The sequence below is a fragment of the Adiantum capillus-veneris genome, chromosome 21, assembly GCF_014529385.1.
Source record: "Adiantum capillus-veneris isolate H3 chromosome 21, ASM1452938v2, whole genome shotgun sequence".
Taxonomy (NCBI): domain Eukaryota; kingdom Viridiplantae; phylum Streptophyta; class Polypodiopsida; order Polypodiales; family Pteridaceae; genus Adiantum; species Adiantum capillus-veneris.
In genome coordinates, this window is record NC_140951.1 from 43,334,467 (window position 1) to 43,361,383 (window position 26,917).

Consider the following 26,917-nt stretch of genomic DNA (forward strand, 5'->3'; position numbering starts at 1 on the left):
CGAGAGCCTATGCAGCCTTGGGAGGACTGGAGAGGATGTGTTCGCAGGTTCAGGTTCAGGAACCGTGAACAAAGCTCTAGCTTTTTGACACTCTAGTGACTTCAGCTATGCTCTACGGAGTTCAAGTATGGGGACCCTCAATAGACTATCATGGGAGATCTGGTAGCACAGATGGATGGAGATATATGGAGAGGCCTTTGGTCTCTATGATCACTCGGATGATCCGAGCTAAGGCCTCAGTGCCGTATGAGATTATCCGAGCCGAGCTAGCCGCGCGCGCGCACACACACACACACCCCCCCCCCCCCCCCCCCCCCCCCCCCCTTCCTTCCCCACAATCCCCCGCTTGTGGTTGAGGCACCAACTAGATCAGTATCCTTTATACATAGTTTATGAGATCTCCCTAGGGACAGATATGCTCGGTTTTCCCTAGAGTCATCTCGACAACTAGCACTACAAGGTGATACAGCATGTTGGTATGGACAGATGAAAGCATGGTTTAAATCACATGGCTTCAACATGGATAGATTGCCTCCGTTTCAATACTCCCTGGATGCACCCTCCTTGTCTCTCACACGGATAGAGATCACCAGACTCATATGCCAGGATCTGATTCAGCTAGATACCAAGAGCACATGGATACAGCCGACATAGAAGTTGGGCACGAAGATGGCCTTCTACAAAGAGCATCTTCTCCAACTCACGCAGGACAATTTTCTAACTAGGCATGTATACATGGATATGCACTTATCTCATGGGATACGATGCGCTATTGGGTAGATATGCACATCCTCACATCAGCTTCAGATCGAGACTGGCCGATTTCGAGGGGTACCAACAAGGGCCAGGATATGTCACCTATGTCACTTAGAGCCAGAGACAAAGATGCATTACACATGTCATTGCCCGGCGTACTATGAGATACGCGGCCGCTTCCACTATCTGTTCAGAGAGGGTTTTGGACCATTTTCTAGAGTCATGAGATACGAGGATCAAAGATGTCTCGGATTGTTCCTGTTAGAGCTGCGCAGACTTAGGGAGGGCTTGCTGAGGACATTAGGGAGAGAGTCTCAAAGATGAATCTCAGATTTCTTTACACCAACCAGGGGAGAGACAGAGGAGTAGTCATCACAGCACATCTCAGAGCCCACCCACACTAGAGGTACGTTGATTGACTGAGCCATTGAGCTTGGCAGATCCGAATGCCCACGACCTCAAGGGATCCCGACCATCGACGAAGGCTGCAACAGAAGATACAGATCACTCTGGCTCGACATGCAAGACGCCCAACCAGAGTACTAACCATGGAGGATGTTGATGAGATTCGACAACGACGACCGATGAGAGATTTCATTTGAAACCCCGCCCCGCCCCCCCCCCCCCCCCTTTCCTGGCAAATGGGGATTAGGGTAAAACCCCCCAAGTTAAGGACAGCGAGATTGGATCAGATCGCGTCCCACCATTTGCAGCAGAACCATACGCAATGGAGAGGTTATGACCTGCGCTATCAGCGAATACCGTTGTGGTCAACAAAGAGAATGTGACAAGGTATTGGGTTTCGCCATGTGAAAAACCACCACCCCCATTGCGGGACATGCCCTCATGTTGGAACAAGACACCCAAAGGCCCCTGTCCTAGCCGTAGACGATGGAGACTAATCACTGCGCAGATCAACCCCCAAGTCCTCTACCTATAGACTCGAGACTAATCACTGCGCGGATCAACCCCTAAGTCCTCTTACCTATAGACTCGTGACAGATAAGACTAACCATGGCGGAATACTGTAGCAGCACATCTGATGCACTGGACTTAACAGTTGTCCCTGTATTGGGGGGTGTCCGCAAAACGGGAAATTTACACTACAAAACAGGATATGTCAGCACTGAAAGGTGCAACTCATTTGTCCACATGGCTCTGAGCCTTGGTTTTTGCCATGTACAGGTGTTGTATGCAGGGTTTTGTAAGGCCCAAAGATAACAAGTCTGTCTATCGATCACATGAAGCAAGACCATCTGTTGATCAAGTGAAGTATAAGAGGATTTTACACAGGTCTGAGAGGAGATCATCGTGTAAGAAACTCCCTCACATGGCAAGATTGTACATTCAAAGAATTGCACCATATGATGCCTAGCCATAAGCATTCACTTGTGCTCAGACATTGCTGGCTCCAGTTTATGGATCTTCCTTCTAATCTGCATCCATGGCGGTACAAGGACAATTTCTCAAAGAAACAAGTAATTTCGCACATACCATACAGATCCATACTCAAAGAATGATCAAGCCTCTTACATTAGGACAATGCATATTTCAAACATGCCAAAAATTAAGAGCTGGACACACTTTCAACACCCGGATGTGTGACTCAATAGCTTGCCAAACTACGGTCCACTTCCTTTGACAAGGAAACCATCAAGTTTCTTTTGCAAAGGAGGCATCGTTCAATCTTTTCTATTCAGTGAAAAATGAATGTCTCTATTTCATAATGCCATCTGATACATCAAAGGAAATAGCATAGGCTTAGTATTGATGTAACCTTTGTTTCATTTAAACAAATCAATGGCATAATGCAAGCTCCAGAATGAGCAAGAACGCTGGTAACCAAAACCATCATAAATAAAGGCAACTGACAGGAATGCATTTCTCTGTCTATTAGGCCAATCAGCATGTCCAGTCCATAAAGTGGTCAGATATGCACAGTCGTCCCCAGGTGCTGTCAGCAGACCACGAAAAACAGCTTCAAGGCAGCAGAGTGTCCCTCGGGTGCCCATCAAAAGCGCTTTCTAGCAATGAGATCTATTTTGTACACTGAGCCCCCATACAATGTGTACTGCACCACCCTTTCTCTTTACTCTACAAAGCACCAACAGGCCCTGATGGTGTTGACGATTCGCTCACAAAAAGATTAAGAACATCGCTTGTTATCGCAATGGCACCCGTTGTCACAGCAAGCACTACCATGACCCATGAAACCAATCTCTCTTTCTTGGTAGAAATCTCATAAATGTCCCTGCACAAGCACAAAAATAGAACGATTAGTAGCTGATGATTCTTAGTTTTCGATAGTTTTCCTTCGCATGTATATCAATGAAATTACCAAGATGCCACTGAAATTTGTGAAATTCCCAAAACACCCCTCAAATTCCCAAAATTTCCGGATAATCTTCACAATTTGCAAATTTTGACAAAAGTTCTTAAAATGACCTTAAATTTTATCAATATTCCCTCGTCAATCTCACAAACATCTTGCAAGACATCAAGTTTAGTTGGTTCTCCATCATTAGATGAAAATAGAGCTAGGACTTTTTATGATATTGTGGGCTCTCAGTATGAAATAGTGCATTATTTTGAGACACAAATGCCACTATTTGTGAGCTTATTGGTGGAAATTTCTTTGTGTAAGACACTAACAGTAGACCTCTATGATAAATAAGGATAAACTATGTGAAGATTGGACAATCCATCCAAAATTGGTGAAAGCTATATTCTGGAAATTTTAAAAATTTGAGGGGTATTTTGGGAATTATCACAAAATACATGGGCATTTTGTTAGTTTTCCCATGAGTATATTATGTGCTTAAAACTAGAGACGTAAAGAAACCAAGCCAATTACCTTAAACACAGAATCCCAGGAAAAATGAAGCCAATGCACATGGCAGCAGTGGCTCCCGTGAACTGGAAAGCGGTGTTGATATTGGGAATTAGGTATGCACCAAGGAAGATTAGTGTCATGATGCCTGCGGTACTCAAGGTGAACCGTTTGTTGTCCATTGAAATGGGAACAGCTGCTGGAAAGAGAATCCCATCCAAATTGAGACGAAGTGTGAATTGCAGCAATGGGAAAACCAACACCAGATGAAGAGCATATCCCACACGCACAAGGTCACACAATACAGCACTATATGGTACTCCAAGGTCTGTATCAAAGTTTGATAACACGTCCACCATGGTATTTTCACCAAAAAGCATAAATCCGAAGACACTCATCGCTATATAGATAGAGGTACATAATGCAAGAGACGTTCTTACAACGCCCGGTGCATCGGACGCCTTGTCAAGTTCGTTGACAATGGGATGTACTGCAAAAACAATTGTTTTGAAAAAAAAAGCTTTAAAAAAGGTCGCAATCAAGGGCTCAATGATGTGTATAAATGTCATACCTGATTGATGGCAGATGTATGCTGTGACAACAACCGGAACTACCTCAAAAAGCGCCAGCAACGAAGCTTCACTTTCAATATTTGGAAATAACCTTGGCATTGTGACAAGCCCAGAAGCCAGTTTTGTTATTGTCACAGCTGCCATGACAAAAACAAACATCACAGCCAGCGCCACCGATAATGCTGATGACAGGCGCAAAGAATCTGGGGACAAAAACACCATGTTGACCTATATTAGTGGTTGTTTTAGTATCCATGGTCATGTAGATGGTTTTATAATAAAGCCTCAGGATACCCAGATCCTCATACAAACCCCAATGCCACTTTAAGCAAATCCAATGTTAAGCAACATAAATCAGTGCTGGACTAAGTGTCTTCTCAGTTGATGAAAAATGAACAAGTTTAGCAGATTAAAAGACGTAATTTTATGTGGAGTCCAATATGAAGATAACCTTCTTAACACTAGTCTTCTGCTCTTATGGCATACTCCTGTGTCCTTTTTTAGGGCTACAAGGAAATCCACTCCTTTCTGGCACAAAAGTATTAAAAGTTCCTTTCCATGCATGGCATGCTCAATGATGCCAAAGCTTTTTAATTTGATGAACAAAAAAATTGACACAAAAAAACTGTGATCTTATGTGCAAATCATGCTCTAAATAATGGCTAGCAAAATAAGCAGCAGCTCTGAAATCACATATTTCATACTTCACTCATGGAAGAAAAATAACATGCCATTGCCCTTGCTTGATATGCTTTCTAAAAAGTGTTCCACAAAAAAAAAAACCATTCTCCATGCTTTAAAATCCATAACTAGTGAAGGCATGGTGACATGAACTACCGAACGAGAACAGAAACAGTGGGGCAACAGGGTCAAAGGTACGGAACAGGAAGAGCAGGGCCCACAACAGAAAATTTGCTGAAAGTTGATGAGCAGGTGGCAGTCACTTAGGGGAATACAGCCTCAAGTTTCGACATTGGTTGACATGTTTGCAGGGATGAATTATGGCTGTCACAAACAGAATTCTTCCATTCAGGATTTGCCACGTACTTTCAGAATACCTGTCACCGCCCCCACCCCCACCCCAAAGAAAAAAACACAGTCACACCAAAATAAAAATGGAAACCTCAAAAATGCTCTCCACCAGCTACCGGGAGACCATTCTAGGGCAACGTTCCACCAGTCCATGTTACTGTAAAAGAAAGGTGCAATTTTCTTTGCAAAGACATGAGCATAGTTGCATGCAAAGTTCAAACATTTGGAGTTTGCATGCCTTCGCAAACTTGCCCTGCAAAATTTGGCAGTTTTTAAAACACAGGCACGCTTTAATTTTAGTGTGTTGGGCTTATTGCCTTCGGACTAGTGTCTACTACACGTACTTCACTCTTTATGATTTAACCTGAGCGCTCTTGAGTCTTGACTATTAAATTTTAAGTTTTAAGTCCTGATTTTCATTGATAATGCATTTGGTGCTTTCAAATTTAAGTTTTTCAGTGTTAATAATTGTGTATGTTTCAAGTTCAAGTCACCACGACACCCGTCATGAATGCACGTTTGCATGCAACTATGGACATAAGCAATATCACACAACAAACTCACTCAAAAACAAATAACAAAAGACCGATTCATAACAAGGTTAACACAAAAGGTTTTAAGATCTAAATCAAAATCTGAATGCTCAATGAACACTATTGGCAATATAGTGTCTTCAACAAACCAAATATACTCAAGTTGCAGGTATTAGTCTTATAAGACATGAGAGTGCATAAACATTATCTAAACAGGTCTTGACTTGATCAAGAGATAAAAATACTGTGTGAACCTGCTAGATTAGGCAGCCTCTTATGGGATTTCAAAGCATGCCTTGCTTGACCAGAATTGAGACATTTACCTTCAGTGCATGATATATTTGTACCTCTTTTTTGTCTACACCGTGCATATTTCTCCGTTTAGAGTTCTGCAATTATAATGATCTTGAACCAGTGTCCTTTTTACAAGCATATGCAAAAAATAACCAATCTTCATGCTAACCCCTTTCCATGCACGACGATGGAAAAGAAGCAGAAGAAACATTACTTACCAATATGCTTGAAAGAGACCAATGGAGCAAGAATAAATAATGTTGTGAAGAATAACACTGAAAGTCTTGAATTCCACCATGTTGAACTTCCTGCCCACTCTTCAAGAACACCGGAGTGGTGTACAGATCCTGAAGTGGTTCCAGACATAACATCGCCTGCATAAAGAAACACATACATATTGAATATCCAATAACACCTGGAACTGGTAAAGAAGGAATTGTTTACATGCATCTTACAAAACATCTCCTGCCAAGCCATGTACAGTATAGTAATACATACAACCTCAACAGAAGTTACGGTTGCATTATTGTAAAACCAGACACTGAGAGTCAGTCCTCCCTTTGCTGGTCTGTTACTGACTTCAAACCACTTTCTTTTAAAAACTTCCTAGCAATTTTTGTCTGCCAAGCATTTTGGAAACTTGATCAACAGAGACAAGCACAGTTTGAACAACTTTTCCACCAAGTACTCATCTTTAACCACGACTTCCCTACGCAAATTGGCAAAACCATTTAAAATGTTGAATGTCAGAATAATTCTGATGTATTCTTCACTTGAAATCGAGAAACCAACACTATCTAACACAGTTCTCACGTCTGATGGCGTGCAATTAGTTTAGTCTGATGTTAGTACGGCCAGTCAAAAATCGTGCACATGCATGTGGTGTGTATATGTTTATGAGGGGTGAGGGGGATGGATGTGACACTATATCCATAGGAGAGTACAAACGATATGCGAAGGGCTAGCTAGCTCCGTATGGTAACCAAACTTTCGGTGTAGTATGGCTTGCATAGGTGGGTAGGGTGTAAAGAGTCCCTGCAGCATAGTAGCATGGGTCTGAGTAGGCCTCCTTTATATCCCTCTGTCTGGTCTGCTCATATTGTTGACGGATCTCCCGCATGGCCCTGTGATGTATTCTCTGGGCCCGGTATCATGGTGCTTTGGGGAGAGCCAGTAATCTCTGCATGCTGTAGTGTGAGCCCTCTCTGCGTTGCATGAAGCTATCCTTCGTGATAGTCATGAAGTCCATAATACTTAATGAAGAGGCTATCTAGGCGTAGTCCATGTCTCTTGGATGTATAGCTGCCAAAGATCTTGTCTGAAAATATGGTTCCTCTCACTATGTGAGAGACATATAAATGATGAGTCTAGGTCGCAATTGAAAGGTGCGAGCCACCCTATATCAAGATCAAGTGTGCTGAGCCACTGTCATTTATGCATACCATGATCTACTCTCACCTGCCTCTACTAGTTGCCTAAATGCCTCGAGCTCAATATGAAAGTTTGTCCTGCGGTAACTACCTCAAACTCTGGATGAAACATACCAAGGTAGGATTTGTATGTACGTATGGATCCATACCTTTACTGTACCCAACCTGACATACGGATCATATGCATGTGCAAGATCAAGTGTACCCAACTTCTGGCATTTGTGCAGGCTTGGACTGCCTAAAAACAAGCATTTTATGCAGATAGTATGGCATATTACGACAGCTGTGCTCAATTTCGTGAGCCAAGAATCAATTTTCAAACAATTTTTTTTTACCTCCAACTGCAAACACTCTTATCCGGGGTTTTTAGGCACCTCTATTGTTTGTTATAAACATAACAGATAGTATTCTACGGACTACGCACAGAAAGTTTGCAGAGCGTGCATTATGGCAAACCCCTGTTCTCTCTCTCCAGAATGTCTTCGAGCCGAAGCATGAGCGTTTTTGGTTGCTGGTTTTTTGTTGTAGGCCCATCATGCCTCGCAAACCCAACCGCCTCTAGGGCGCACACGCCAATGTCATTGCAGTAGTTAACATATCAAGGCAAGCAGGTTCGGAAACACGCACTTTGCAGTGTAAGTACTGTGGCATGCAGAAGATGAGTACCCTTACCCACATACACCTTACTGGCATTGGCCTACTGGCCGCTGTGGAGGATGCAAGGAAATTCCAAGAGAACTCAAGGATGCTTTGATACTTCAGCACTTCCCAGCAGGACATGCCCACTGGGGAACGATGCAAGGAAGTTAAGAGAACTCAAGGATGCTTAGATACTTGAGTGCTTCGTAGCAGCAGGTGCCCTCCTCTCACTCCAATAGAGCACATGTGGCAGCATAGGATGCATTACATGCTGGAGATCTTGGAGATTCACCTACGAATACAGGCATTGGGGCAAGGGGCTCCTAGGCGACTATGCCACCTCCTCCTAGCATTAGTAGGAAAAGGGCTCGTCAATCTGAGGATATAGATGAGGATGTTAGTCAGTCTAGAGATCAAGGGGCAGGCATGCCTAGGAAGGCAACTTTGCCTGCATGTGTCAATGTACAATCCTGGCAAAAGATTACAGAGACAAAGATTCCCCGCACTCTCATTGAGTGCAACATCTCATTTAACGTTTTGAGGACAGAGTAATGAAAGCGAATGGTCAAAGTCATTGCATAGGTTGACAACATAGATCCTTGGATTGGTCTGGACTACCAGAAATTACGGACCTCCATGTTAGATGAGCAGGGGACTATTATTGACAAAGCATTGATCCCAGTAAAAACTGGGTGACAACAGTCCATGAGGTACTATTAGTAGGAAAAGGGCTCATCTTCCTGAGGATATAGATGAGGATATTAGTCAGCCTGGAGATCAAGGGGCATGCGTGCCTAGGCAAACAACTTTGCCTACACATGTAAATGTACAATTCTGGGTGAAGGAGCAGCAGAAGCTTGCAAAGACGTTGACCACACTCTCATTAAGTACGACATCTCATTTAATGTTTTGAGGACAAAGCAATGGAAGCAAATGATCAGAATCATTGCACACATTGGCACCATAGATTTCTGGAGTAATCTGGCCTACCAAAACTTGTAGATCTCCATGTTACACGAGCATAGGTGTATTATTGACAAAGCATTGATCCCAGTAAATCTAGGTGGAAACAGTTCGGGAATACTAGTATTCTCTAATGGGTGGACCATGTTCGCAGACGCTACATCATCAACATCCTCGTGTCTTCCTGCTTGGATACATACTTTTTATAAGCCATGGATGCACGCAAGGCATGCAAGCGTATTTCTGCAGAGGTCATCTTTGGTCATATTCGGCAAGTCATCCTTGATGTCGGAGTGAATAATGTAGTGCAAGTAGTTCCACATAGCTCAAATCATTGTTCTCCAAACCCATTTAGTAGTTATAAGTTTATGATCGCATGGTTTCGCACGTTATCACAGACAATGCATTGAGCTGCAAGGCCATGGAGCAGATGGTAGAGGCGGAATTCCCTCGCGTCGTTTGGACTCCCATATGCTGCACATCGCCTCGATTTTCTCATGGAGGATATATGCAAAATGCCTTGGGTGTAGCCTGTTGTTTCTGAAGCAACCAAGATGACCACTTTCTTTCACAAGAAGCATCAGGGGTCATAGTGCACTAGATATGGTGCGGCCCTCGGAGACTAGATTTGCATACATGTATCTAGTATTACAAAGGTTCTACAAGTTGAGGGATCCACTTTTGCAGACAATTGTGGACCAAAGGTTGATGCATCGTGCACTAACAGAGGCGACTAGGTACATACAGAGTGGAGTGCATGACGAGCTTTTGGCTAGCGGTGCATTCTTTGACAATGACGCTCTAGCCTACCTGTGTTCTCTTGCGTATGACAAACATGGAGGGCTCTACTCTAGGGCTTGTGTACCATCTAATCATGTAGATGAGGCAGCAGCATGGACCTCATTGACACAGGAGTTGCAAGTCACCCTCCGAAGTACTCTCTTATCGTTCGGCCTTGGAAGTCCTTTTTGTCTTGACTTGTGAGTACATCGGACTCTGAAGAAGACGGATCCGTGAAGACCATGTCTCCATCTGTCAAGACATTGCCATTCACATCAAACTCATTTGGGTCATCCTGCTATGAAGTGAGATTGAGACGCAATGTCTCATTTGCACAGGCCCGTTCTCTCTAGCTCTGCAACCTCCTGGCGAAGAGGGATACTATAACCACGTGCTCATGACCTAGTCACCTACGATCCACGCTCTCGAGCTCTCTATAAAGCTCTCTTACAATTTCTTCCTGCTCATCACTGATTCGGCACTCTATCTCCTCTATAGTAGGGTCAAGAACCATCTTCACTTGAGTCGGACCTAACTACTCAAGAGTGGAAAACTATGTAATTATAAACTTTAAATTGCATGCTCCAAAAAAGGATATGTTCTACCTGCTTGGGTGTCCCCAAAGCATGAAAACTACACACAAGCTTCATGTTCGCTCAACAATAAACCAACTTCTCGAGCTGTGCAATACTCTAGAGGTTTCTTATCTTGGTGTGTATGAGCGAGTAGGTGCTCCAATTGTGCTCACAAGCACCGGCTAAGCAATCCTATCGTCATCAACACCAAACATAACTCCTGGCTTCATGCCATCATGTATAGAGGAGTTAGTCACTGGCTTGGCTTTGCAGTTTCAGGGGCAGTGGTTATACTTTTGAAGGTATTCCCACCTAAGCATGCGAGTACATGTGCTGAGTTTCAAGATCCACTTGATGATCAGTAAGTGATTTAGTCTTCATCGAGCATCCTTCATGTGAAATTCACTTCCTTTTGATGGCATCATGTTGAACCAAACAAACATGATGTAGACAAAACCAATTCCATTTTTTGCATTAGGGGGACGCCCATGTCTCATTTAGAGAGACCATGTCTCATTTAGAGAGAACAATCCACCCACTTTTCATAAATGTTGCTTAAATACAGAGACCCCATGAGATCAATTACCCATTAAATGTACAAAACATGTCTAGAAATTCGTGCACACATAACAATCGGCACTCCCTATTGAAACTGAATAACTTGAGAACCCCTCCTGAATAATTTTCTGTTGAAACCTTTTCGATTTGGAATGTTATCAAGCCTTTTCTATCCAATGTTATTCAGAACATATCAATTAAAAGCCATCCCATAAGTTGAAGGTGCACACAAGGAATAATGGCACCCACTCTGCAAAAATCAAGTTATATGAACAAATGGCTTTAATTTAAAACCACTATAATGATGGCAACATGCAATAATCTGCAATGAATTGCATGCATACCTATAATAATCAGGTAGACAACAAGGATGCCGAAATTGTTGATGATAATACAAGTTTGCAACACAATGCGTCCAATGCGACCAAAAGAATCAGCCATGAGGCCACCATAAGAAATGACCTTGCCAGCACTTGAAAATTTCAGCATGATTTCGACTGCCGTATCAGCGAGCAAGCCGACGAAGGCGATCAGAAGAACACCTGGAATCAAGCCGAGAGTCTTGACAGCTGCTGGGAGACCCATTATACCAGCGCCTACTACTGATGTCGTCAGGCTGAATACTGCACTCATAAACGACGCCCCGCTGTATCCATCATGAAACTCTTTTGCATCCTCTGCATCAACATTCTTGACTGGTAACAATGGTGCCACGGCCTCTGAGTCAGTGTAGGTTATCTTCGCTTTGGTGGGAGATGGTGGGTGTGTTGCCATTTGAGAGGATTGGGCGGATTTGCAGAAGGAAAGCGGGAAGAAGAGCACTATGAAGAGTATACAAGGGAAAACGCAAACAAACTCTCTCTCTCTCTCTCTCTCTCTCTCACACACACACACACACACACACACACACACAAGAGACACGGTAACGAAGAACGCACAAAGAAAGGTGAATGTGTATGTGAGTTGTTGCTGAAGAGTTCCGTGTGCGCGTGCGTCCAGGATACACACAGTGACACACTCGGTACAACTTACAAGGAGAGCTGTGTACGCAACGCGACGAGCTACGCTTATAATAAAGTGTGCTTAATAGGAAAAGCACTTTTCTTCCCGGCCAATTCAGCAAGGGACTGTCGGGACATTTGGCATTGCCTCAACTTCCCTTTGGAGACTCAAGGGGTCAATGGCTCATGGCCATGGAATCAATGGTCCCAAATGCAAAGGTGCCTTGTCACTTCATCTCGACCGTCGATAACTAATCTCAAAATAATATATAATCTCGCGATGCCCTACCCTCTCACAATCACAATCAAACCCCACCCCGTGCAAGACCAACGCCTTAACCAACATTCCCACGCCTACAATTTCTGGGTGCTACATAGATTATGAATCTCAAAAAATTAATCTTGGGAGAAAATCTAATCTCAAAATGCCGTGATTAAATTTTAATCTCAATGGTCACAATCAAGTGACGAGTGGCCTTTGCATACATGCATGACCCTATGCCAATTAAAGATGAGGCATAGCCCGAAGTCACACAGATGGGTGCAACATTCAAATCGTTGAGTAGACTTAATGTAATCCCCACTTTCCTCTAAAGTAGATCTATGGACAATCTCTTGTGAGTACAACTTTGGCAGTTGTGCATTATACATGATGGTGGGCAAAACTGACAAGTGGGCATTACAAGTGTACTAACAACAAGATTACCAGCCATTTTTATGTCCTTGCAGAAGAGGATTTTTCTTACCTTTGAGTGTTGTATTGCACATATTGGACTCGGGTGAAAAAGCGATTGCTATGCTCTACACCTTGCACAACAAGTCCTCCAAGTTGCTTCTTGAGCTGCTCTTTTCGCCAAGTGTGGGTGTCAATTTCTTTGTTCCTTAGGACCATCAAAAACCTTCTTAGAGCACAAACTTTCAAAACTATAAACGTAACGAAAGGGGGAATCTTTAAAAACAAGTAGTGCAACAAAAAAAACAAGGTGAGGACTCACGATGGCCTGTTGAAGGTAAGGAGGGAGGAAAGATTTATAGAAAGTAGGTTTTAATCAGTGTTGCAGTTGTATTATTTTAATATAAAATCGTATTGTCCATATACACACACAATTACAAACTAGCGGTTCCAGAGAGGCTTACTGGTCAATTTGACCCCCACCATTGTCTTCAACGACGGATTATGCTATAAACACCTTACCGAATGTCTTGTTATTTAAGGACTTTTTTTTCATTGCCTTCAATAAAAAAGGTAGGTTTAATAAACAGAAGTACATAAATATGTGTGTGTGTGTGTGTGTGTATGTATGTATGTATGTATATGTATATAATATCTACGTATGTATGAAAGATGAATTTAAAAATTCTATTTAATATTATAAAATTTAAATAAATTTAAGATAAATTTCAATCATGATTGAAAATATAAAAAATATTCCTAACTCAACTCTCGTCTAAGGCTTCTTTTAGAAAGACAAAAATCAAAGAGACGGTCTCAAATATTGAGTAGAATTAATTTATAAAATACAAGAATAACCAAGCCATGTGTAGCTGTGAAAAGAAATGTGAAATATATATATATATATATATGTTTGTATGTATTTATAGTATTTATTAGAATTATGCAAGGTGAAAGCTTCACTTTAACATTTTAAAAGAATACAATGCAAGAAAAGTACAGACATGTTAGGATGTGAAAAGAAAGGTGAAGGAAAAGTATCCATTTACTATTTTAAAACTAATTAACATTTAAGGTAAAGCTCAATCATCACTCAAAAAATTGAAAGTATGCCTAGCCTAAGGTCCCGAGGCTAACCTAACTCTCCTCTAAAGCTTCTTTTAGAAAGCCAAAAGGAAGGATTGTAGAAGCTTACACTTTTGGAAACCCAATAGGAAAATTGAAAGAACTTAGAAAGCACTGTAGTGCAGCTTCCTAAGCATTGGAAGCCATTGAGAGGAACTCCGCTCCCCTCGTCATTGTCCTCGAGGAAATTGGTGTCAAGATGTGCCATGACAATTTGACACAAGATCTCTTTTGACTACAGAAGTTTGTCCTAGAAAGGGCATTTAGTTATCACATGGAGGGGGATAATCGTAAAAGGGATTGAGAATTGATCGATGTGACTTTCGGAGCCTCACTACACGACGATGCTAGGTTCTTTTGCATTTGTAGTGGAGGGGGTAACTCAAAACAGTTACCCCCGTGCATGTGGAGGTGCCCTTAGTCTTTTAACAAGAAATGACTAAAACATCAATGGTTTGGGGTTCAAGAACCAACATCGGGTGATGATGGCTGCCCTTTATCTAGGCGATAGAGGATTCTGCATGCCCTCACCACATGAAGTTGATTGGCAAAATGATACAATGTATCATCCTAGTTAAGAGGGTGCCAATTCAATGCCTAATTATCGTTGTCAATTCTATGCCCAATCAACATTGTTTGTGCCTTTCCATCTCCACCGATCATAAAGATAGCATGGTTCACACCCTCATTGACTTTTGCTTCAAACTAAGGTTGTCAATTATAGATGGGTGGACTTGATTAGTCAGGTAACTATCCATATGTGTCACATTATCGTCTAGTAAGCTGACCGTTTGAGCACGCCTGCACATGCCATAATCTCTTCTCTCCCTGTGCAGTGTTGATGATGCTATGGCAACTTCGTCGTGAAGTTTTTTTCCCATTAATTTCACACCTTGGCCTTACCCTATTTTGGCCAAGTTATTTGGACATTACGGTTGGCCAAGACGCCATTCCCTCGCAACCCTTCGACACCTTCAAACCTTAACCTTTTGATGCATGTAAGGATGATTGGTCCAAGTAAGACGCACAGTTTGGGTGAGTGGCCTATGTGAAAGAAGCTAGGAATCAACAAGCTCCCTCTGACTTTCTATAAAGAGTAAACTTTACTTCTTGGGACGTCATTATGCTACTTCCTCAACGTTTGGGGTGACTTGGTGCATGCCATTACACAAAATAGATGCATCACACTAAATAAAAATGCATAAGCAAAATACCACGCACCAACCTAGATGGATTTAGCGGGGAAAGTATTCGGCTCGACATTGTGCGCACAAAAGGATACCTAAACTTCTTGCACATGAACAACCCTTTGTTTTTGGCTGCCGGATGAATGGAAGGACGTTTTTGTGGGCCTTGGATTTCGTTGTTGGCCCTTTGGTTTTTGATGCATTTTCCGTCCTTTGAACTTTTTATTTCTTTGAGAAATTAAGAGCAGCATGTGTCGAGTTTTCACATTTTTGGAAAGATCATAGATTGATAACAACATATTGCCTCTTCTTAGGAAGTGGTCACACAAGCATAGTTATCTGGTATCGTTAACAATCCCCCCCTCATGTACAACCAAGAAACTATACGCTTTGTCTCAGTCGACATGGTCACTAACGGCAATGTTTTGTTGCGGCAAGTGCTTGCAAGGGAGTCACTTTGGGTGGTTGGTAAATGCTTGTGGAGAGCGAGTGTGAGGAGAGCTCGCTAGTAGTGGGACCAAAAGTGTGTGGAGAGAGAGAGAGAGAGAGAGAGAGAGAGAGAGAGAGAGAGAAGGTAGTGAACACTCTAAGTGTGCATGCACCAAGCACCCACCGATTTGAGAGAACAAGGGCGTGGCGATAGATTTTGATAGCATTGTATCAACTCATGTCCCCATCATCTACATCGTCACTTATGTGCAAGAAGCGATTGATGCCACCAAGGTTCATAGCTTGAGTCATTGTCTCACAAAGATCTCTTTCATGGTAGTTCATCAGGCTCTTCCTATGACCTTATCCATAAGTAGTGTGCTAATGTGGGCTTGCTAGACAAACTCCCACAAGACAATAATCCCCATATTTTGAAAGATTCTTTCATAGTAAACCTTGCTTTTGAAATATGCCACCCCACCACCAATGAGGGCGTTTTCTAATAGAATCGACATTAAGTCATTAGTTTGAAAGATTCTTTCATAATGAATCGAATTTGTCAAATATGCCACCGCCCATCACCAATGAAGGCGTTTTCTATTATATGTGGGCACGGAGAGAGAATCAATTTGCACATTCTCAATAACAACATAAGTCCAAGATTCAACATTGCCATGCTGAATATGTAGTATACTCTCTATTCAATTAACAATCTTCTTTCCACCTTCCTACTCTATATTTTTTGGCACACCTTTGCAACATGTGTTTCAAGACAAGTCAATTACCATCGCCCAACGAACAAGGACTCATGGAGAGCTTTCTACAGTTGAGGTGTTCAAGAATTTGCGTACTAATAAAGGGGAAGCTTCACACAAGCCTTGTACATGGAATAACAAGGTGAAAGTTCACTATGGCCTACATATAATGCTATTGAGAGGATTTCAATAATAAGAGGGCTCTTTGTGAGAGGAAAAAATGAGAAAGTGATTAGCATTTATTTATTTTTTTGTCGCAATAGAATATGACTTATTTGGATCACTATATATATTTCAAAAGCATAAAATATAATGACTGAACTAATATTCAATGGCCCTCTTTAAAGAGAGAGGTACACAAATGTCAACACCTCTCACAAAGACCTAAAAGAAATAATTTAAAAAAAAGTTTTTTGCCATGTGGAATTAATCTACAAACTTTATCCAATGGTCCACAATTTCACCAAAAATCCAACGCTTTATTGAGGACTCCTTATGTAGTCCAAAAACATTTTTAGAAAGAAAACTCAAAGTTATGAGGATTTAGAGCCTAGTCCTGAGTGTCTTTGGTATTAGTAGTATTATTGGCATGATATAAAAAACACTAAAAAGTTATCATCCATCATTCTTTGTTTAATGATATTTAGAAAAGGATCCTAATAGTGAAAATTCACTATGGCCTACATAAGGCTATTCAAGAAGAACTTAAAAAGAAGAGGCTTCTTTGAGAGAGAGAAAAATAGAAAGTGGCACTAGTATTTCAAGTACATGTGCTATCACAATAAAGTATTATGTTTTTTGGATTTAAATGTAACAATGAGTCAGTTAGATTACAATATATTCCAAAAGTATAAATTACAAGGTAAAGAGGCACTAAGACTTGCTAAGTTAAAGGAGGAATGAGATTTATAGAAAGTAAGTTCAAATGAGTGCTTACAATTACATAATTTTTTTATTTTGTTTTAATATAAAATTATATTATCCATTATACATATATATAATCACAAACGGTATATATATTTAAAAAGGATCCACTTAAATAATGAGTTGAAAGATGCACATTGCACATTATCATTTGAAAAAAAAAATTGTACATTATATTATTCATTATACACATACACGAGCTAAATTATCAACAAGAGTTGGTGGCAAAAACCTCGTACTCTTTTTTCAACCTCTATCTTCATTCACAAGGGATGGAGGTAGCTCTATAAAATTTATTATGTATGATTTTGACGTCCAATGAGTTGTAGTGTAGTTATAGTGTTGTTGAGTACATAGTTATTGGATTCAATTAAATCACATTGGTCCATGTTTTGTACTGAAAAGTAGACAATAGAAGTGCTCTTTCGAGGGAGAGAATGCTTACTAATTTTTTGTAAATCCAGAGAAGTATAACCTCCTTTTGTGCCAATGGACAACCTCCGTGGTAAAGGCACATTTCTTTTGAATGTTTTTCATCGGCTCTCGTAACCTAACCGTAATCTCAAATAGTTTATATTAAAAAAAACTCCATTTAATTAATAAGGTTGTCATTAAAAAAGATAGATTTGATAAGCATAGAGAATAATAACTCAATTTGATAATTTAATAAAATGAATCTTGGTGAAGTCTTTAAATAAAAGGACTCTTCAGAAGTGAGAGTATTAAAAAAAAATTGTTTGCTTTAGTCTTTTTCAACATGTCAAAAAAAATAAAAGTAGGTCTGAGAAATAGCATTTGAAAAGAAATGCCTTCTTTCTTTTCAATCTTAATTCTTTCTTTTCAATCTTAAAAGGGACATATGTCAAGCAAACAAATTTGAACACCTTCACACTTATGGATACTAAGACCTTTAACATACCAATAATGTTTGACACAATACTATGTCCCTCCTTAAAGAGAGGGCACAAAAATGTCAACACCCTCTCACAAGTACCTAAAAGTAATAATTTAAAAAAAGTTTATTATCATTAGCTTGCCATGTGGCACTAATCCGCAAGCTTTATCCAACTATCCAAACATGCAACCGAAAATTCAACCCTTTACTAAGAACTACTTATGTAGTCCAAAAATTAGTGATTGTACAAATACACACTCTTTCCTTGGTATTAAGAGTATTCTAGAACTAATCCAGTAAGGAATCAGCTTTGAAGGTTTCTCTTTTTCAAGGAATCAGCAACTCTAGCTTTTTGCTTATTTTTAGAGGAGTTGTCTTTCAATCACTTGGTATTTGATACACCTCTTTTCTCTATTGCGGTCCATTACATTTAATTAGAGGGAATCTCCTAAGATCCACTATTTCCTGGCACCCCCCCTCCCGTCCCTGCTCGATCGCTTTTTGTGTGTGCGTGCATGCACGTGCGCGTGCTGTTCCTAGTGTGCCTACTCCCCCCCCCCCCTCTCTCTCTCTGCGCCATTCTTCGCAATTGTAGGAAACCTCACATATGGTTTTGCTTTGATGAAAACAATGAAAAGACACAGTGCGAAGAATTAACACACCCCCCCCCCCCCCCCTTGTCAGGACAACGGCAAGGCCAGACTACACAAGGGCAAGGCCGGGCTAGGCAGTGTGGAAAGGGAGTCCAACTAGGGCAAAGGGCCAGGGGCCATGTATATAGTGGGTGGTTGGGAGATGGACTCCTATGTTCTAGTTCCCCTTGTCTAACATTGGTATCAGAGCTCAGGGGAGGGGAGAGCTATGGAGGAGGGGGAAGGTCTCTCTCTCTGAAATTCAGTATGAGGCATGGCCTCTCTCTCGCTTGGGAGTCTTCTCTCTCCCTCGTTTTCAACAGAAGGGCGTGCCTGATCTTTGTCTCTCTCTCTCTCTCTCGTCAAGACGTTCATGGCAAGCTTGAAGTCGTGGGCAGAAACCCTAAGGCGGTGCAGTGTGGGCATGGCCCCTTGGACACATGGAGGTCGCAGGACGAAGGCGAGGCAGGAGACGGGCGAGAACCGCCGCTAGGAAGGCAAGGAGGTGGCACTCAGAATCTCGTGCAGGGGGTTCGCCTTGCCATGCTCCACCTTTTTCGACACAGAACCCACCCCTGGTTCGGGTTCAGGCCTGCAACGCATGCTCGACGCTCGTTCTCGTTTTGGAGCGGCCGTCGCCATCGCCATGTGCAGGCGCTCTTTTTTTTGGAGGGGTGGGCACCCTTAGGCCACCCTAGGGGCCTTTCCCACAGCAGTACAAAACATGCAACGGCCTCTACAAGGGGGGGGCATGCAAGGGTATCCGCGAAAAGCTCAAGGTTGCATGACCGAGTGCAGCACGAACTTCAATGACCTAAACAATATCGGGTAGGTAGGCCGAATTTAGAATCAAGAATTCAAAGGCAAACTCTCCACGCACTCAAGGCAATGATCCGACGTGTTCTCCATAACTTCGAGACCATGTGAAGGCATGGCCTTGGTCTTGGCTCCATTTGCAGTGACAACATCTTGCAGATGTGTCCAAGAAGTTCCACTATACATAATAATGCAGCGAGTCAGATATTGCTAGCAGGGACATCCGGAAAATGACGACATGGTTTCACCGCTCAAAGAGGGCTTGTCAGCATTGGTAAGCAAGTCGATTTTCACATTTTCAATTTTCAATTCATTGAATTTTGCATATCTCTCTGCATTATAAGCCCGGCAAGCGAAGGCATGGATGCCAACTTATTCTTTGGTGATATTTGTCCTCAGCATGGGGCAATTTGAGCATGTTCGGTATGTCTTGAACATTTTTCTTGCATACCATATGATATCTTAAATAGCTATGAGCACAGTCACAATCAAGAATCTACCTTTATGGATGTTGAATTCCCAATTTTGGCTTGGAATGTTTTGGTCCTAGGAAATGTTTGTTCCTCAGGTCCAAGCAAGGCCTATGGCATGCTAGTACAGGCAAGGCATGTGGCATGTAAGGTGCGGGTAGTCGGCAAGGCCAACCCTGACTTAAAATTTTAAGAAATTGTAAAACAAGTTTGCTAGGACATGGCTCCTAGGCAGGTTGTTGTCGGCAAGCGGGATCTGACGAGTTTTTTTTTCTAAGACATCACAGAAGCAGAGCTTCATCTACAAATCCTCAAGATTATAATACTCCAGCCAATCGGGTACAAAGTACATACTTTGCAAGAAAATTTTTTCTTTTGATTTTTCAATACATAATCTAATTCGACATGGTCTATTAGCTGTGAATACTCGACAAGGTCGACTTCCTTTTGCAATGCCCTTGTCAACTGGCAAGAGTATATGTTTGCTATCCGCATCAGACCTACATGAGTATTTATGTGAAGCACAGCTTCCCTTTTTGTATTTGGCATCGCGCTTTCCCCAGTTGGGAATATGCTTTTAGCATAGGAACTGGGAAACAATTGCCATCATTTTCAATTCCATGCAGGTGTATATGAACAATACATATGCTAACTCCCATGCACAGTTCATCTTGCTCTGTGTCGGAATCAAGCAACCTACCAGAAACCTGAACTCCATAAGTTGTTACGGGACGCAAGGCTTCCAATTCGGCATCTTGCATTGAAATTTTCTCGTCTGGCTTATGCTATGAGCATAAAACCTTTGAGGAATTTCTCAGTTTGTCAGCGTGTTCTTTCATTACATGCAAAAAAGGGGGTATATGCTATACACAACAACTCTCTCGCACGCAGCAGCTATGGCTATGAGCCATCTTCCAGCGAGTTTTTCCTTCATAATTTCCAGACAACTGGTTACAACGGGATGACCAGGTTAGACAATTTTAACAGTTGCTTGTTTTTTCATGTTTTCCAATTTATTTTGGACAATATTCTATGTTGTGCAAAGCAAAATGCTTGGACAGTTTTAAGTGAAGCCAGCAAGGCACTTTTGTTGGCTCTCACGTTTGTGGCCATCACTCTCGTCGAGGGCTTACAATTCTGCATGCACGGCACGCTAGTTAGGTGGATTCAATTCTACCGCCTCATGAATTACGTTTCCGCTATCACACTCGCAACTCTGTCAAGGACAGACTAAGGATGGATTGTTTAAAACGATTGATGGTTGCTATCAACACATAACAACAATAAAAGGAACCTAAATCTACGACTTATTTTACAGGCAAAGTGCCAATGCTAAGTCGTCCTCATACAAGCACGACCCCTGCATGGTAGGTGGGTCGGATTGAGTTGTCTGTTTTTCTGTTACCTCTCTCAATGAGAGAGTCATACCGGAAAACTATGAAATGCTTATCGGATAAGCGGTAATTTGGGAATAAGATGCATAAGAGCACACAGCCTGGGTACACACTCTAACACTTAAGGAAATTTCCTCAACCCAACATGCTCTTGTTCACTTTCTCTCTCTCTCTCTCTCTCTCTCTCTCTCTCTCTCTCTCTAAGGGAATAATGGAAATCTTCTAAGAATCTTTTGATACATGTTTTGTTTGGGAGTCAACATGAGCCAAGGTGCTCTAACTCGCAGCTAGCAATTGGCCAATTTGCCATTCACATTAGTTTTCATCGGTTTATCGATTGAACACTAATTGCCGTAAGACCTAGGAGCCACACACAGGCTAGCTAAGAGCCATTGTCAAATTTCTAGTACGACGCTCAAGTTGAGTTTTTGATACTCTTGCACTTACATCAGCTCATCTATACCATGGAGTCTAGAGGCAAGAAATAGTTGAGACAGCATGGCTGTTGATACGAGCTAGGGATCTCACTTGTGTGGATTCTTGCTCTCTCTATAGCACTTAGAGTGTCTATGGCATCACAATTTTGGGGTACAACCCAACGGGTGCTTAGTAAATCACCTCATACGCATTGAGGATCACAGTTTGATCTATTCCCGTTATACTTTCAAGGAAAGAATTCTGCAATCTACCATGCGGTAGCGGAAAAATTCAACTTTTCAAGATGATTGTCATCATTCTGTACACGGTTAACTAGGTTGGTTATCATTACCTTCTAGTTGAGCAGTTTCTACAAAGGGTCTTACCAAGGGGTTTGACTACGTAGATTCTGCCCAACGGGTTTGGATTGCGAAGGCAACACCCAGGGTTTCTAGTGCAATGTTGCTTAGTTTTTTCACAGGGGGGAGATGTACTCATGTGCATGTGAATCGGGTAACTGAACCTTCAGTTCAATTCCCAGGGCCATGCCAAGGGCATGTCGAAACAAGTATTTTGGGCCGTAGTGACCAATGCACATTATGCTGTTATGAATCCACTTGTAGAATTTGATTTGGCACATGTTGTCACATGGGATACAACATGGTCTACGAACTCAAGGAGTTCGGTTTAGCTAGTGTGGAGCAATGAATGACGGTCCCTCTCACTCATCGCGCAGTGTTTAGAGTTACCTCCACACACAAGTAAATCTTGTACTTGCAGGATGTTCTTTTTTTAAACATCCTTACAGGAGACATATTCACATGTGGAGAATATGAGTCTCTGGACTGACACTGGTGCCTATTATTTCAAATATGTGTCACGACAAAGTCCCTAGGTGCTGGTCAAATCTGTTTTCTAGACCATTTTCATCACGACGTATCAGGAGCAATTTCATGGCAAAAATTTGTCGGATACTTAGAATGACTTGTTCAGGTACAAGTACTGCTAAACAACATTACAGATGGTTGTTTATACATATAGCAAGGCTCTAAGTTGTTAATGAAAAAGTTTCATTGTTTGTACCTAGAAGTGATCTATGTTTCACCTTATATTATGGTTCAGATGTTTCAGGAAGGCTTCACCATGGATATACAGGTTCGGATCTGTTTTTTGGGATCTGTTTTTTGCTAAATGCATGCACACTAGGTGTTATGGTCCCTAGTGTTTAGCAAAGGCTGATTTGAAACGGCATGCATATCCCTCAAGTTGTTGCCTCATTTTTTCACTCTATGTGCAGTATCTCAATGAGTATACTTTTCGGTCTACCAATCACAAATAGAGGTCATGGCTCGGTTTGGGTGCTTGTAGATTTTTCAAATTCACCACGATGGTTATTCATCCAATTGTTTATTCCTCGGCAATGTGGTATGATATTGTGATCCCCGTTTACCAGCCATCTGGAAAGACTGTCTGTAAGTCGTGGGGGAAAAACACCTCAGTACTGTCATTTATCCAAGGGGATAAGTAGATTACAAAGTGTAATCTTGTGCTAAAAGGATATGCAAGTGCGTACATTAGCACCAAGCAATCCAATTAGTAAGCATTTATTGCTCTACTTGGAGTTTGCTTATCAAGTTAAAGCATGTTTGCGACTAGGTGTAGTCTCTTCATGTACGAATCAAGTTCTCAACGTTGAACACTAGTGATGGTGGGGTTGTTTACTGTTGAAATTGGAAAACAAGTCAGGGACTTAAACTTGGCTGATGATTATGTTAGCAAGTTACTTTCATGGAAAGTGAAAAGAGGTACTCTTTAGGGTACATCTTTCTGTGATAACTCGTTTTGAATACTCACGTGTGTTCTAAATAAAGTCTACACACTATGATTGGATAGGAATTGGACAGTTGCAAATGGACAACAATGTGAAAAATCAAGATGTTACTCTTGGTTTCATTGAACCTTTTGCTGAACCGTGTTCCTGTCAACCAAACAGCTGGATCCATGAAGGATGCCACTTGGGAAAACATTAGTGTTCTTAAGAAGAAGTTCCCCACTCTTGTTTTTGAGGACAAAAACTCTTCTTTAAGGGGGGAGTAATGTCAGGACAAGGGCAAGGCCGGGCTAGGCAGTGTGGAAAGGGAGTCCAACTAGGGCAAAGGGACAAGGGCCATGCTATATAGTAGGTGGTTGGGAGGTGGACTCTTAGGTTCTAGTTCCCTTGTCGAACCCCCCCCCCCTCGCGGCTTGCTTTGTGTCCATGCCTCCTCGTCCTACAGGACCACCATTCTCCCACACACCTCTACCCTTGCTCCCGCATGCTCGATACTTACTGCCGTTCATCACACATACAAAAATAATGGTATTGGCCTTTGCGCGTGCACGAGAGAGAGAATCTTGATGACCGCTTCACACACCTGTCAAGAGAGACCTCCGTGTGCGTGCTTAAGAGAAAGAAGAGAAACACCTGTCGCCCCCGGCTTTCCCTATCTAGAAATTGGGTTGGTTATGCAGGCTTACGAGATGAATTGCTTCATTATCTGCTAAGCACCAAAATCAAATCTCAACTGTCAAAAAGGAATAAAAATTAGAAAATCTTGAACAAATTCAACCAAAATAGATACAAGGGTATTCTAGGAATTTTGAAAATTGGAGGGATGTTTTGGGAATTTCCACAAATTAGAGAGGTATTTTGGTAATAAGAGAGAGAAATATCTACATGACACTAGTGGCCTGTGCCTAGTTTTCTTTTTTCTAGTTTTCCTTTTCCCAAAGTGAGGTATCTTGCGAGATACCATCTAATACAACATTGGTACTACTTATTTGAGTGTTTAACCTCCTTAATACTACTAATTTCTTAAGCCCATAGGTGGGCTCGATTCTTAGTGACAAGGTGATGTATCTATACAATTATAAAAGGGGGAGGGACCCCCCCCCCCCTGCCCCGACACGTGGCGAAAGCACCTTGATTCGACAGTGTTCCCTACACCTCCAAGCACACAATGAACAACGAACATAAAGAGAGAGACAGAGAGGTGGGCGAAGCTTGCCGGCCATACTAGTGTCCATTAGGATCCTTGGAGGGGCCCCTTGCCATGTGGCAACAAATGCCACCTCTGAGCCCCCCTCTAGCTTTATAAACAATGTTCCAACTTTCATCTATACAATTATAAAAGGGGGAGGGATCCCCCCCCCAAACGTGACGAAAGCACCTTGATTTGGCAGTGTTCCCCGTGCCTCCGGGCACACAGCGAACAATGAACAGGGAACATAAAGAGAGAGAGAGACAGAGAGGCGGGCGAAGATCGCTGGCCATACTAGTGGCCATTAGGATCCTTGGAGGGGGCCCTGCCATGTGGTAACAAATGCCACCTTTGAGCCCCCCTCTAGCTTCACAAACAATGTTCCAACTTTCATCTCTCTCACTCACTCACTCTCTCTCTCTCTCTCTCTCTCACTCTCACTCACACACACACACACACACACACAATGTAAATTGATCTTTTTGTTAATTGTTCACCAATAAGAAGGCTTTTGGATATCATACTTTCAATTCTTGATGCTCCTAAGTCCTCTCTCTCTCTCTCCCTCTCTCTCTCTCTCTCTCTCATATTTCTATGTTATGAACTTTCTCCAAATGAAGACACAAGCACCACATACATGCTCTTACTTACTAAGTCTGGATCATTGGTTATGGGTGTGGGGAGAGTCGTGGAGTGCATGCATCAGATGCAGCAAAACCCTCACATCAACGCCCTAGAATTGCATGGGAAGCATATAAGAAAGTCCACAGACACACAAAAGAAAAAAATTAAGTTTTCGAAAAATTCAAGACATCAATAAGCGGTTTGGAAGATGAGATGCATTAGCCTTGCTTCACGATGCCTCCAAAGTGAATGAGGGTTCTTTATAGTGTCAATGTTTATGGTTTACCTCTAGCTTTTTGCTTATTTTTGGGGGAGTCGTCTTTGAATCACTTTTGAGTGAGACTACATATTGAGTGTTTAACCTCCTTAATACTACTAATTTCTTAAGCCCATAGGGGGCTCGTTTGTTAGTGACAAGGTGATGTATCTATTTATATCTATACTATTATAAAAGGGGGAGGGATTCCGGGCCCCCCTTGACAAGTGGCGAGAGCTCCTTGCTCCGGCAGTGTACCCTGCGGCTTCGGCAACACAGTGGTTCAACAAAAGTGAGAGACAGTCTATGGCGGAGAGGGAGAGCTTTGCCACGTGTCTTGATTTTCAAGGTTCAACATTAATTTTGCAACAAAAGGTTTCAAGCCGCCGAGACTGTTCAAATTCGTGCCATGCAAACAGGTTTCGACTCCCGAGTTACGTGCCTTGCGAACGAGGGTTTGAGCCACCATGCCCAACCCGTGCCCTGCAAACGAGATTGGTTTCGACTCTTTCAAGCCGCCCGTGCCCTGCCTAAGCAGGCTTCAGCTTTAAAATGGAGCCACAACGAGAGAGAGCGACGAGCAGGTTTAGAGAGAGAGAGAGAGAGAGAGAGAGAGAGAGAGAGAGAGATGGCAAGGCTTCGATTACGGAGAGGATTCGATTTCCATACAAGACAGGGGGCAACCGGTGAAGAACGACTAGAAAGTGAAGCAAGAGGCCATCATCAAGGCTTTTATCGACCGCAATCTGCTTGAGCAAAATGGAAGTTTTTGAGGATCTTCTGGCCTGCTGTGGTTGGGTTCCCAAGATCCTTCACAAAGAGAGAGAGAGAGAGAGAGAGAGAGAGAGAGAGAGAGAGAGATGGCAAGGCTTCATGGCCTGCTGCTCAAGGGCAACATTGAGCTCTCTACTCCCTCAATCGCCATCACCAGTCTGAGTTAAAAAAACGAGTTTTTTCATGCAAAAAAAAAACAGGAATGTGTGAATTGCTGATAGCACTTTATATATGGATGTGTGTGTGCGTGTGTGTAGATCGACTTGAGCATTTCAACAAGACCTGTGTGTCTTCCCTTTCCTCCAACATGCTTTCCTCCTTGAGCGTTTTTGAGTTTTGTTTGGTCTGCAGAGACCAAAATTGGTGTCTGCCTTTCTTTGTATTGTTTGTTTGTATTACTCACTTCAGGGACATTCATAAATCACAAGGGAGGGAATATTAGTATCAAAATCTAAGTGTGTTTTTTCCTTCTTCTCTCCCTCTCAAAAAGGTTTTACAAATTTTAAAGGGACACAATTGTAAGACATGTTTTCCCCGAATATTGGTGATCAGCCTTCGGCAAC

At 42.1% G+C, this 26,917-nt stretch overlaps 1 protein-coding gene across 1 annotated transcript; it reads right to left on the reverse strand.

Moving 5' to 3' along the window:
- Positions 1 to 2,370: 2,370 nt before the first annotated feature.
- On the reverse strand, positions 2,371 to 11,983 carry LOC147430861 (amino acid transporter AVT6A-like). The gene is made up of 5 exons (XM_086493405.1): positions 11,307 to 11,983; positions 6,236 to 6,391; positions 4,158 to 4,361; positions 3,611 to 4,076; positions 2,371 to 3,007 (listed from the first exon to the last, which is right to left on the reverse strand). The coding sequence occupies exons 1-5, from the start codon at positions 11,734 to 11,736 to the stop codon at positions 2,851 to 2,853; spliced, it is 1,413 nt and encodes a 470-aa protein (XP_086349531.1). The 5' UTR covers positions 11,737 to 11,983; the 3' UTR covers positions 2,371 to 2,850.
- Between the last annotated feature and the right edge of the window lie 14,934 nt (positions 11,984 to 26,917).

Bases quoted from the DNA above. Each gene is read 5' to 3' on its own strand.
- LOC147430861 (XM_086493405.1), bottom strand. From the start codon at position 11,736: ATGGCAACACACCCACCATCTCCCACCAAAGCGAAGATAACCTACACT. The intron at 4,362-6,235 runs GTAAGTAATGTT...TTTTGTCCCCAG, and splicing joins GGTCTCTTTCAAGCATATTG to ATTCTTTGCGCCTGTCATCA. The intron at 4,077-4,157 runs GTATGACATTTA...TTGTTTTTGCAG, and splicing joins ATACATCTGCCATCAATCAG to TACATCCCATTGTCAACGAA.